Here is a 13,254-nt window from a genome sequence, read left to right as displayed (position 1 = left end):
CATACCCAAACTCATATAAGTATAGGGTTCTTGTGTTGATACCCCCCCCCCTCCCTCCCCCCGGTGCTAAGTTTGATAGTGTTTTACCGAAAACTGTAATAATAGTGATCAACCAGACGGTTTTGGGAGAGAATGCACCGGAGGGGTCTGGGGGGTATAGAAAATTCCCTAAAATTATTATCATCATGACAGCGTTCGTATACTCATATAAATAAAGGTTTCTTGTGCTGGAGTTGTTCCATAACCCCCCCCCCTCCTCCCCCCCGAACCCTGCTGCTTAGTTTGATGTCGTTGTACCGAGTCTTGCAGACGGTTTTGTAAGAGTTTTTTTTTGTAATGTCATCTTTATCGCCTTTTTTTTAGCTGGTACCCTTTGTCTCCCTCGTTTCCTTTCCCGTTCCCCTAATAATCATCGCCGACCTTGTCTACCATGTCTTTCTCGCACTCGTTCTTCGTTGTTTCCTCCTCGGTCTGGTTCGCGGATTTTCCTTCGTTTTCTTTCTCGCCGTCTTTCTATAGCCTTCTTCCTCGTTTTGTTAATTGTCTTTCCCTTCATTGTACCTTCCTTCGTCTTTCTTATCTGCCTCGTATTCTTTGTTTCCATTATCGTCTCTTCGTTTGCTTCATAACCACTGTAGGGTTGTTCTTCACATGTCTCTTTCTTTTTCCCGTCTTCCCCGTTTTCCGATCCTATTCGTTCTTATTCTAGCAATTTTGCTGTCTTTCGTTTTGCCCTTTTCGCATAAATTGCATCATCTTATCCTGGTTTTTTAATCTTTCATGTCTCCTTTATCCCTTTGCCACTATTGTGTCTTTTGTTTCCTTCACCGTTCTCCCCATTCTCTTCGTTTACGTCGTCTCCTTGCCTTCCGAGTACTTCACTGTCTTCTCCATTCTTTCTTTGTACTATTTGTTTTTATTGTTGTACATTTTCTCGTTCTTTGTCTTTTTCGTCTTATTCGTTTTCGTTCACATATTTTGCTTTGTCTTTTTTTCGTTTTTTCTTATTTTTTCTCGTGTTTTTCCTCGTCTTTTTCGTAGTCTCATCTTCATCGAATCTTTTCTCTCGTTTTTCCTGTTCTCTCTTTCATTTTTTTCCTTACCAATTTTGTCAGCTCATCATAATCGGTTCCCCTTCATTGCCATCTCTGTCTTCTTCTCTTTTTGTTTCTTCCTCGTCTTCCTCCTCCTTTACTTCCTTGCTTTCTATGTTGTCCTTTAATTGTATTTTCCTTCGTTTTCTTTTTCGTTTTCTCGATTTCTCCTTTATCTACTTCTTTGTCTTTTATTCTTTTTTATATATGTTTCGTCGTCTTTTTGCTCGTCTTTTTGATAATTAGACAACTTTCACTAATTCTACTTCCTTTCTTATTTGTCTCTCAATCATCTTCACCATCTTTCCCGTGGTTTCTACTTTCTTCGTGCATTCTTCTCTTTCGCCCTTCACAACCTTCTTCTTTTGAGCATTTCTTTCCCCTTTTACCTTTCTCACTGACGTTGTATTCTTCAGCTTTCCAATCTTCTTGTCCCCTTGCGCTTCGTCATCTCATCTTTTTCCTCGTCTTGTTCATTTCATTTTTTCGTTCTTCTTATTTTTCTTTTTGGTAGTTTCATCTTCATTACACCTTCTTTTTCGTCTTTCTTATCTGCCGCGTATTCTTCGTTTCCATTATCGTCTTTTCGATTGCTTCATCATCTCCGCAGGGTTCTTCTCTCTTATCCTTCTCGTGTCTCTTTCTTCTCCGTTATTCGGTCATATTTTTTCTTACTCTCGCTATTTGCCCTTTCGGCATCTTTTATATTATTTTTCGCATCTTCTTCGTGTATCATGTCTCCTTTCTCTCTTAGCCACTATCGTATCTTTTTTTCCTTCGTTCTCCTCGTCCCCCCCCCCTCCATTCTGTTCTTTTGCGTCGTCTTTCTTGCCTTTCGTGTATTTCACTGTCTTCTCTTTGCCTTCTTTAGACTTAATGTTTTTGTTCTCGTACCTTTTATTGTTCTTTGTCCGTTTCGCGTTATTCGTTTTCGTTCACCTCTTTTGCTTTGTCTTTTTCTCGTTTTTTTCTTCGTCGCTTCATTGAGTTTTTTTTCTCGTTTTTCCTGTGTCCTCTCTAATTTTTTGCCTTGTCATTTTCGTCACCTCATCGTAATCTCCGCTTTCTTCTCTTTTTGTTTCTTCCTCGTCTTCTTCCTCCTTTACTTCCTTGTCTTCTATGTTGTCCTTTCATTGTCTTTTCCTTAATTTTCTTTTTCGTTTTCTCGATTCCGCACTTCTTTGTCTTTTTTCTATTTTATATATTTTCCATCGTTTTCTTGCTCGTCTTTTTTGACAATTAGACTACCTTCACTACTTCTACTTCCTTTTTTATTTGCCTCTTTTATCTTTCTCTTCGCATTCCTCTCTTACTGATTTTTCATACCAATCGTCTTTATCGTCTTTGTGGTACACCCCACTCCATCTTCTTAGTCTTTCGCGTGCTTTCTACTTTCTTTTACTTTTTCGCCCTTCATAACCTTCTCCTTTTGAATGTCTTCCCCTTTTACCTATCTCATTGACATTGTATTCTTCAGCTTTCCACTCTTGTTGCCCCTTGCTCGTCTTCACCTTTTTCACCTCCTTTACTACTTTACATATCGCTCGTATAAAGTCTTCCTTTCTCTCCTTTTTTTTCTTCTTTGTCTTTTTGGTAGTTTCATCTTTATTGTACCTTCTTCTTCGTCTTTGTTTTCTGGCTCGTATTCTTTGTTTCTATTATCGCCTTTTCGTTTGCTTCATCTCTTCTCTTATCGTTCTTTGCTCTTTCTCGCTTGCCCCGTTTTTCGGTCCTATTCGTTTTTATTATAGCAATTTTTTGTTTTTCGCTTTGCCCTTTCGGCATATATTGCCCCATTTTTTCCTGGTTTGTTCGTACTCTTCGTCGCATCTTCTTCATCTTTTATGTCTCGTTCTCCTCGTTCTCCCCATTCTCTTTGTTTACGTCGTCTTCCTTGCCTTTCGTGTACTTCATTGTCTTCTCGCTGACTTCTTGGTACTATTTGTTTTTATTCTCGTATTTTTTCTTGTTCTTTGTGTTTTTCGTAATATTCGTTCTCGTTTAATAGATTTTGCTTTGCCTTTTTCTCGGTTTTTCTCGTCTTTTTTCGACTTTTTCTCATTTTTCCTGTGCGTTCTCTCATTTTTTAGGCCTTGGCTCGCCTTTCGTGACCTCATCATAGTCAGTTCCCTTTCATTGCCATCTCCGTCTTCTTCTCTTTTTGTTTCTTCGCCACCTTCCTTCCCGTTTACTTCCTTGTCTTCTATGTTGTTCTTTCATTCGCTTTTCAAAGATTATCTTTGGTCTTTTCCTTTGTTCTCCTTTTCGTTTTCTCAATTTCTTCTTTATCTACTTCTTTGTATCTTTTTCTCTTTTGAAATAGGTAGCGTATACCTTGAAGGAGTGCCAAGCGGCCATAAAATTCGGCCGTCTTAAGCCCCCCCCCCCACCCCCTTCCCATGAATAATTTCCTGAGATGCTGTTTTTGAAAGTAAATTACCTATACATACGATAACCAATTGGTCTCAGATTTTGCATACGCATGCCATTAGTGCTGCCAAGTAAAACTTTTGAAAGTGGAGGGGGAGGGGGAGGTAAACACACGTTTTACCCTTCATGGTATACTAATGAAAGGTCTCATCGAAATAAATGTGTTTGTACAAACTCTAACTCCCCCATGCGCTTCTTTTTCGAGATCAGCGGGTGACGGGGGCGGATGGAGGGGGGTTAGCACTTAATTTCATCTTTCATGGTATTCTAATTAAAGGCCCCAATGAAAGGAACCGTTTTCTACCAACTACTTCCCTTTCTTTCTGTCCTCTTATCAAAGTACGGGGTGGAGGGGCGGGGGTGGGGGGTGGAACTAGTTTTATCATTTTATGGTACTCTAATGAAAGGTCTCAACGAAAGGAATTAATTTCTACCAACCATAGCCCTCCTCCTCGACCTTTTATCGTGATCGGGAATATTCTCTTATACCTCAAGAACGGATTGTCGGAAGAGGGTACTCACGAAGGGCGATTGAGACATCTGCAAGAAATATATCCATTGGTGCCACCGCCTTTTTTTGCTTTTTCCGTAATCTTCGTCTTCATCGACACCTTTGACTGTTGTTGTACATTCTAAATTGCATTCCAGGAGGCTCGCATAAAAAAAGGCCAAAGCATTTTGATTCATTGCGCAACCGGAGGCGTAGGACTAGCGGCCCTAAACGTCGCCCTCCATTACGAATGCAAAATCTTCGTAACAGTTGGCACGCCAGAGAAACGCGACTACATTCGGCAACACTTCCCCGAAATACCAGGTGAAATCATATTCTGTGCTCGTTTTATTTCAAACTCAAAGTTTAGATGACCACGTCGGCAGTTCCCGTAGCACCTCTTTCGAGCACGTCGTCCTTAGAGCGACAAAGGGGCGCGGTGTTGAAGTAGTGCTCAACTCTTTGTCGGAAGAGATGCTTCGGGCATCACTTCGATGCTTAGCTCGTGGAGGCAAATTCATGGAGATTGGAAGATACGACTTGCAGTGCAACCACAAGCTCGACGTCGCTGTACTCGGCAAAGGGCGCAGTTTTCATAGTGTGCAGGTAGACAACTACTTTAGCGAAGTTCCATCGCGACAAAAGCGTGCAATGGACCTTCTGAGGAACGGTCTTAAAAAGGGTTTTGTGAAACCCTTGCCTTACACCGCCTTTGAAAGGGATGATATCGAACCAGCCTTTCGCTTCATGGCCAGTGGTAAGCATAAAGGTAAAGTTCTTTTAAAAATCACCGGACAATCGGCCCTCTCGTACGGAACACCTCGGTAAGTACCATACCTTGGGTACCCATTGATCATCACCTCTCCCCAGATTCTACGGGAACGCCCAAAACTGCTCGATACTAGTTGGAGGACTGGGAGGTTTCGGTTTGGAGTTAGCCGAGTGGTTAGTGCAGAGAGGGACGAGAAAGTTAGTTTTGGTATCGAGAACCGGCGTAGGAAACGGTTACCAAGCGGCGAAGATCAGGAACTGGAAGCAGTACGGCGTAACCACTTTGGTTTCCACAGATGACGTCGCCACCCGAGAAGGATGCGTGGATCTGTTCAAAATGGCGAACCAACAAGGCCCGGTTGAATGTATATTTAACTTGGCTGTTGTTTTGAGTGATGCCATTTTGGAGAACCAATCGTTGGAAACGTTTGAAGTATCATTTCGGCCGAAAGCACTTGCGACCAAGTTCTTAGATCAGGTGTCGCGAATTATGTGTCCAGAATTGAGGTAATTCATTTTAGTGGTTTAAAACCTGAAGGATACACTGGTTATTTGGTTCTTCCATCAACTATGACACTGTGACACTATGGCACTATGACACTATGACACTATGACACTATGACACTATGACACTATGACACTATGACACTATGACCCTATACCACTATGCAAAATCCGAAAAATGAGGATTGAGCCCTACGGCCGAAACCGTTAATTTTTTATTAAACTTTTTTCTATTTTTGCAATCCCCGTGCCCAAATGTATAAGATAACATCGAAAAGGTGATGATTTTTCTGCAACGTTTTTGAATTTTTCAGTTGTACATTTTTGCTTCTTAAAAATTTTTGAAAATCTTAATTCAAATCGTCGTCTCCGTATGAGCACATAGTGGAGTTTAATTTACTTCACTTGGGGCCGTCAAATTCCTGTTATTTGCACTCAGGAATTTTTAATTTGTTTTTCGTAAGACATGCGCTCGATTCTGGTGGCTTCGCCGCCTCGCTTCGCTTCGGATGTGCGATTCTTGTAACTCAAACGTAAATGCCACCTAGTCTCACGCTTGTACAGGACCGTGACACATTGCTCGGCTTCGCCTCGCACATTCAAACACACAGAGAAGACATCGCCGCCTCGCCTGCCGGATTTATACAAATCCCGTCGATTCTAGAGTGCGACTGATCGATATAGGAGCTCAACGACACGGGGAGGGAGGGGGGCAGGGGGGCCACGTCGTTACAAAGCTCATTTGAAGCACACGGAAGTCCCTCGTCCGTTTTCCCCTTTTCAACTTGCTCCGCACCCCTCCCCCCCCCCCTTCACTATCACAATATGGCATTATGACACTATGGCGCTATGACACTATGACACAATAGTCCAGGGAATAGAGGGTTTTAACTTGCAAAATGAGAAGTCGTTCCAATTTCTTTTGCATGTCATAGACAGTCACAATCCAGGGAATGAGGGTTTTAACTTGCAAAATGAGAAGTCCTCCCACCCCTTGTGCTTCCCCCGTACCACCCCCAAAATCCCTGAAATTTGGATGGTTTCTTAGTTTTTCAATCATATCTTTTTATAGGTTCATTTTACAAAAAAATATTGTTATCAGAAATTGTAGACCATAAAATTCTATACAACTTTGATGAACACTACTTTTTTGTGAAATGTTTATTAAAAAAGATATAGGGCTTGAGAGTTTGTTATATTTTTAAGAATTCTGAAATGTCTATGTAGATGTTTTAACCAAATTTCATACTTTATCTCTATAATTAAGAATTTTATGAGAAAATATCTTGAATTTATCGTGGTATAAATCCCTCTACCCTGCACCCTTACCAAGGGAGATTCATAATAATGAAACTTGCAACCCTTGCTGGTGAGGATATTTGAATCACTGTGAGAGTATAGCGCTTTCTAATATACTTTTGAAATTTAAAAAAATGTCTCACTTCAGTTCAGCCCCCCCCTCCACCCACGCGGAAGGAATAGATATTTAAACGCACCTGTGGCGATTGTGAAATTAGTACAACGCTTATTACATATATTTTCTATTCCGCTTAAATACCTATTCCTCCCGGGGGGGAGGGGGGGATGAAGGGTATGAAGGATGAAGCTGAACTGAAGTGAGATAATTCAAACGTTTATTAGAAAGCCCTACAATCTCACAGTGATTCAAATATCCCCACTAGCAAGGGATGAAAGTTGAATTATTATGCATCCCCTTTGGTAAGGGTGCAGCGTGGGAGGATTTATACCACGATAAGTTCAAGATATTTTCTCATAAAACTCTTAATTATAGAGATAAAGTATGAAATTTGGTTAAAACATCTACATAGATTTAATTAACATTTCACAAAAAAGTAGTGTACATCAAAGTTGTATAGAATTTTATGGTCTACAATTTCTGGTAACAATATTTTGTTGTAAAATGAACCTATAAAAAGATATGATTGAAAAACTAAAAAACCAACCAAATTTCTTTGGTTTTAAGGGTGGTACGGGGGAAGCACAAGGGGTCGGAGGTCGAAAACTTGGATTATTTACCACCGGATATTTTTTCATGACATGCAAATTGGAACTCCTTCTCGTTTTGCAGGAAATGGTCCATTTTCAGTCTCTATTTCCTGGACTACAATAAAAAGATGGCATTATGACAGTACGGCGATATGACGCTATGACACTATGGCACCATTACACTATGGCCCTGTCACAGTGTCACACTATGACACTGTGGCACTATGGCACTATGACACTATGCCATTATGACACTATAGCACTATGGCACTATGACACTACAACACTATGATTGCCACTATACTATGACAGTATGACACTACGACACAGACACTATGACACAATGAATCTACAACACAATGATCCTACGACACTATGGCACTACGACACCATGACACTATGACTCTGACATGACACCATGACACCATGACACCATGACACCATGACACCATGACATCATGGCACTATGACATCATGACACCATGACATCATGACACCATGGCACGATCATACGATGACACGATGACACTATGGCACTATGGCACTGGGACACCATGACACTATAGCACGATGACACTATGGCACTATGACACAATGACACAATTATTATACTATGGCACTATGGCATTATGACACAATGACACTATAGCATGATGACACTATGGCACTATGGCACAATGACACAATGACACTATGACACTATGGCACTATGGCACAATGACACCATAACACAATGACACTATGGCACTATGGCACTATGCCACTATGCAAAATTCAAAAAATGAAGATTAAGCCCTACGGCCGAAACCGTTAATTTTTTATTAAACTTTTTTCTATTTTTACAATCCCCGTACCCAAATGTATAAGATAACATCGAAAAGGTGACGATTTTTCTGCAACGTTTTTGAACTTTTCAGTTGTACATTTTTGCTTCTTAAAAGTTGGACGCGCAATAGAAATTATTTTAAATTGCCGCCATGTTGTCGGACGTCATCGTACCTACGCGCGTAAATACAGCAATAGAAAATATAACCAGATCTAGTAGAAACACGCGGCGGTTACAACGAATAAAAGTAAAATTGCGAGATTGAAGTTAAAAGAAGAAACGTTCCGTTGTCATTAAATTATCATTAATTCATTATACATCTCTGCTTATTACCATAAAATTATCCCTATTCTTATTCCATTCCTTCTGAATATAAGTGACGATATGGATAATATTTGGTAAGTTACAAAAACTTAGAAAAATTTCAATTTCAAGTCAAACCGTATGAGCACATGCTGGAGTTTGATATTTTACTTCACTTGGAGCCGTCAAATCCCTGTCATTTGCTCCCAGGAGGTTTTAATTTGTTTTTCGTAAGACATACCCTCGGCTCTGGTGGCTTCGCCCCCTCGCCTCGCTTCGGATGTGCGATTCTTGTAACCCAAACGTAAATGCCACCTAGTCACGCTTGTACAGGACCGTGACACATTGCTCGGCTTCGCCTCGCACATTCAAACACACAGAGAAGACATCGCTTGGCTTCGGCGACTGCGCCGCCTCGTCTGCCGGATTTATACAAATCCCGTCGGATCTAGAATGCGACCGATCGATATAGGAACTCAACCGTAAAAAACGAGGGGGGCGGGGGGTGCCACGTCGTTACAGAGCTCATTTGAAGCACAGGGAAGTCCAGCGTCTATTTTTCCTTTTTTCAACTTGCTCCGAACCCCCCCCCCCCTCCCAAGCATGGAATTTAGAAATAAATAGAGATGCACGTCCTCGGGTATGTACCTGAGATGGTAAAAATTTAATTCATTTCTAAGATAGCGTTTTTGAACAATTCGCGAAAAAGTGTCCCAAAAACGTCACTCGCTCCTCCTCGACCCCTCCACGTCTCCCGGCGGTTCGTCATCGAGTTCCTACCCGGCACCTCGGAAGCGCCCTCGATCTACGAGTCCAACGCAAAAAAACAGCAACTCGATACTCCCCACCCTTTTCTGCTTTACCCTCCGTAAAGCGCACTTTTTCTCAAAAATTCCCACTTCGCGTCGCGAGTCTTACCCACCGACCTATTCGATCGCGTCACAGAGCGGGCGAATCGCGCGTAACGTAAAGTTTTTTCGTGTCTCTCTTCCTTCGACCGCTACAACTTTGCCCGAAAACAGTCTAGCGGGCGCACTGTGCGCTTTCCCTCTACTTCCGAGGAAGGGGAGAGGGCGCTACGGCTACGGATTCCGAAAGTACCGTCCCCGTAAGTCGAATAGCGTCTTCGCGTCTGAAAAAGTGTTTTTCCATGGGTTTTCCACGTTTTACGGCAGCCCCGTGGCAGGGGGGGGGGGATTTTCTTGGAATCTTCTTGAAACCTTGAAACATCGAACGTTTTTAAAAATTTCTTGAAATGTTTTCGAAATTCTCTTTTTTCCTCTCGAAAGTTATTTCGAAATCTCCTATTCTCTAATTTTTGAAAATATTTCGAATTTTCGAAAGTTTTTGTAACCGTTGTTTGTTATCATCTTTAAATTTCCTTTAATTCTTTTTAAAATCTTCTCGAAATCTTGAAATATTCAAAGTTTTTTGAAAATTTCTTTTCTCGAAATTATTTGAAATCATATCGAAATCATCTTGAAATTTTTTCCAAATTGTCTAGAAAAGATTCCTTGAGATGTTTTTGAAATCTTGAAACCTTTGTCTTTCAATTCTTCTTGAAAACTTGAAATGTCGAAAGTTTTTTAAAAATTTCTAGAAATATTTATAAAACTGTCTTCCAATTTTCCTGAGTTTTTTTTTCAAGATGCAATATTTTTGATATATTTCCGAAATGTCTCGAAATCTTTTCGAATTTTATTGAAAGGCTCGAAGTTTTTTGATATCGTCTCGAAATATTTTTGAATTCCTTTTGAAATGTTTTGCAATCTTGAAATCTTAAGATGCCCTTGAAACCCGTTTGAACTTTTTTCAGGATTTTTGATTTGGATTGCAAAATAATTCGAAATGCGAATCACTCAATTCTTTGACGAAACTTGAGGCTCCCGTAAGGGCGTCACTGTAACGGCCGGATTTTCAGATTTTCAGTAGGTTGTTTTTTATTGGAGATTCACCATCGAAAACTGGAATCTATTTTATTTTATTTTATTTTGCCTTTAATTTTGAGTGGGCGGGGTTTCAACCAAGGCTGCTCTACCAACCCAACCCACTATACATTTACAAATATCCATGCCCGAACCCGGATTCGAACCAGGGACCCTTAGCACCCAAGTTTAGCTTTAACCACACAGGGGGGCAAACTCATTTACTTAATAACGGCTGACGGTAGTGGCGCAGCAAAATGGTTTCCTTAAATTTGGCGGTCGCTTAAACCTGTTTCAATATCGTCAGTTTGGCGGCGTAACGGTTTAAGGCTCGGACTCTAACCTTACAGGTGGCGAGTTCGAATCCCACAACTTGCCAATTTTTAATGGCTGGACTTCTGGAATCTTTATTTGCTTGTAGGCAGTTCGTTGTGTTTTCATCGATGGCGTGCGGTAGAGGAAACGTCGGACAGACTAATTACGGCATGTCGAATTCAATTATGGAACGGATATGCGAGAAGCGAAAGAGTGATGGATATCCAGGTCTGGCGATTCAATGGGGCGCCATTGGAGAGGTAGGTGATGTCGCTGTTTCTCTTCGTCTATATTGGCGGGTTAGGTAGGGTTACTGACCAAGATGCAAGGGCTAACTGCTAACAGCGAAGTGCGAGGTACACTGCCTCAAAGGATGTCGTCCTGTTTGGGTGCCTTGGAGAAGTTTTTAACTCAGGACGAGCCTGTGGTTGCTAGTATGGTGGTCGCTGAGGAAAACGAAGGCGGGAAAAAGTCGGAGAACATCGTTAACACTGTCATGCGTATAATGGGTGGGCCCGAAATGATTCTAAGGCTCTTTGTAACGTTCCTCTCTAGGTATCGCGGATTTGAAAGCCGTCGGGATGCACAGGTCATTCTCGCAATTGGGAATTGACTCAATTATGACTGTTGAAATGAAACAAACTTTAGAACGCGAATTTAATTGTAACATCAGCACCAAAGATCTACGCCGCATGACGTTTGCAAGGTACCGAATTCTGATGAAACATTAAATTGCGACGTAATTTGTAGATTACAAGAGATGGAACATGAGTGGTTAGGCGTAGAGCAACCTTCGAGCGAGATTTCCAGACGAATCGCTGAGTTGTACTTTTACATGCCAAATATTGCCGACAACCTAGCGGAATATTCGCAAATTATCAGACTGAAGACTTTGGTATCCGAAACCGACATTGCACCTTTGGCGATCCTCCTCCCTGGAATTAATGGAACGGGCACTCTCCTCGAACCTTTGGCTGCCTTTTTACGTTGCCACGCTTACTGCCCACAGTACGACGATTCCACCTCCTCCATTGAGGAGTTGTCGCAGCAAATACTCTTCCAAGTAAGAAATCTGCAAGCGTGTACAGTGTAGCACTCCGATTTCCAGTGCCTCAGCCTCCTTCCGAAACAAGCCCCGTTCACAGTTGTTGCCCATTCCTTCGGCTGCGTAGTGGCGCTGCACCTGGTTTCGCTCCTGGAAAGCAAAGGATACGAGGGGCAGCTAGTTTTAATCGACGGCTCCCCCAGCGTCTTCAAAAAGCAGCTGTCCGCCAAAATTCCAAACGTCGAGGATGAGAGGTTTTTGCAAAGCTACGTCCTTACAGGTCTCGCGAAGTTCTGGATCCCAGAAGACAGCCGAATGGGCGTCGCGGTAATCAAACTGACCACCAAGCATTGAACTTAACGAGTGTACGTTTCAGGAGACTCTTCTTGATTGTGCGAACCTCGAGGAACGAGTTGGTCGACTACTGAAATTCGCGCCCAATGAGGCAGTAGCGGCGAAAGATCGGTACAGAAAAATTTTAGCATCGACGTACGGTCGAATTAAGAGCTGCCTTCACTTTGAAACCTCGTTTAAGATAAGATCTTCTGTGACCCTGTGTAAACCGACCCAGTCGGTGTCGCGAGAGGATTACGAGCTCGGAAAGCTGTGCGAAGGCCCGATCTTGACTAAAACTTTTGATGGCACTCATTTTACAGTTTTAAAAAATAGGGAGATGATTGAAACAATTAACGAGTTAATTAATCGAACTTAGTCTAAGATTGGATTAAAGTGTTGCTTCTGAATAAGTGTTTAACTATGTTATTCTGTTACAATTTAGTTTACTTCTTTCCGAAAGGTATAGAAGATGCGACAAGCCACCCTTCCCTATTCCGATATAGAAGTTCGTCGTGTCTTGGAGTGGAATGTTTTATTTTATTCCGAAATCTACATTTGATTACAATTATTTAAAGTAGGCAAGGAGACCTTGAGTTCTGCGCATGAGCAATTCCAAGGTTAAACTACTGCGCATGTGCCAATTGAATGTCACTGAAGGTGATCGTGGTTGGTGTCTAAACTAAAAACCCATTGAAGGTCATTATGGTTCTGTCTAAACTAAAAGGTCACGCCATTCTTTCCTGAACCAAAATCCCAAAATCGATATATAATACGTCGTGGAGGGGGGAGGGGTGATTAGTTTCAGTCGCCTGAATGCTAAGACCAAGACTAATAATTTTATGCAGTGAAACGACTCTTATAAGCGTACTCTGGTCCTCCTGAACACTCGGTCTCGATCGATCGAGGAGGCGGAGCTAGACGGAGCAAGCAGAGAAAGCATGAACCGATTTGCTACTTACAGCGCCGCGCGCGCCTTGCTGGTGAACTTCGTTACAAATTTCCTCCCTCGCACCAGATGTCACCCCGATGCACAGTTTAATGGAAGCCACTTCCTCTGCTTCTTTTACGAATGGCGTGGCCCTTTTGATGCTCAAGCGCTATGTGGATTGGGGGGGGGGCGCTCGATCTTAAGGCCAAACGCCAAAGCACAAAACCGCGACCCGATACATTCCAACGTTCGCCCACCACGCCGTCCTAACTTTACCCCA

At 42.0% G+C, this 13,254-nt stretch overlaps 1 protein-coding gene across 1 annotated transcript in view; it reads left to right on the top strand.

The window, feature by feature from the left end:
* LOC116161073 (fatty acid synthase-like) overlaps window positions 1–12,442 on the top strand; it is a 35,201-nt gene extending 22,759 nt beyond the window's left edge. Inside the window, exons 18-26 of the mRNA XM_031474282.1 lie at window positions 4,173–4,338; window positions 4,385–4,838; window positions 4,885–5,292; window positions 10,772–10,925; window positions 10,970–11,174; window positions 11,221–11,371; window positions 11,416–11,728; window positions 11,774–12,037; window positions 12,087–12,442. Coding sequence (XP_031330142.1) covers window positions 4,173–4,338; window positions 4,385–4,838; window positions 4,885–5,292; window positions 10,772–10,925; window positions 10,970–11,174; window positions 11,221–11,371; window positions 11,416–11,728; window positions 11,774–12,037; window positions 12,087–12,422 — 2,451 coding nt within the window. The 3' untranslated portion in view covers window positions 12,423–12,442. The remainder of the gene's footprint in view (window positions 1–4,172; window positions 4,339–4,384; window positions 4,839–4,884; window positions 5,293–10,771; window positions 10,926–10,969; window positions 11,175–11,220; window positions 11,372–11,415; window positions 11,729–11,773; window positions 12,038–12,086) is intronic.
* Window positions 12,443–13,254: the final 812 nt, after the last annotated feature.

This window comes from Photinus pyralis, unplaced genomic scaffold, assembly GCF_008802855.1.
Source record: "Photinus pyralis isolate 1611_PpyrPB1 unplaced genomic scaffold, Ppyr1.3 Ppyr1.4_LG10, whole genome shotgun sequence".
NCBI lineage: Eukaryota > Metazoa > Arthropoda > Insecta > Coleoptera > Lampyridae > Photinus > Photinus pyralis.
This window is presented reverse-complemented; position numbering and strand designations above follow the sequence as displayed.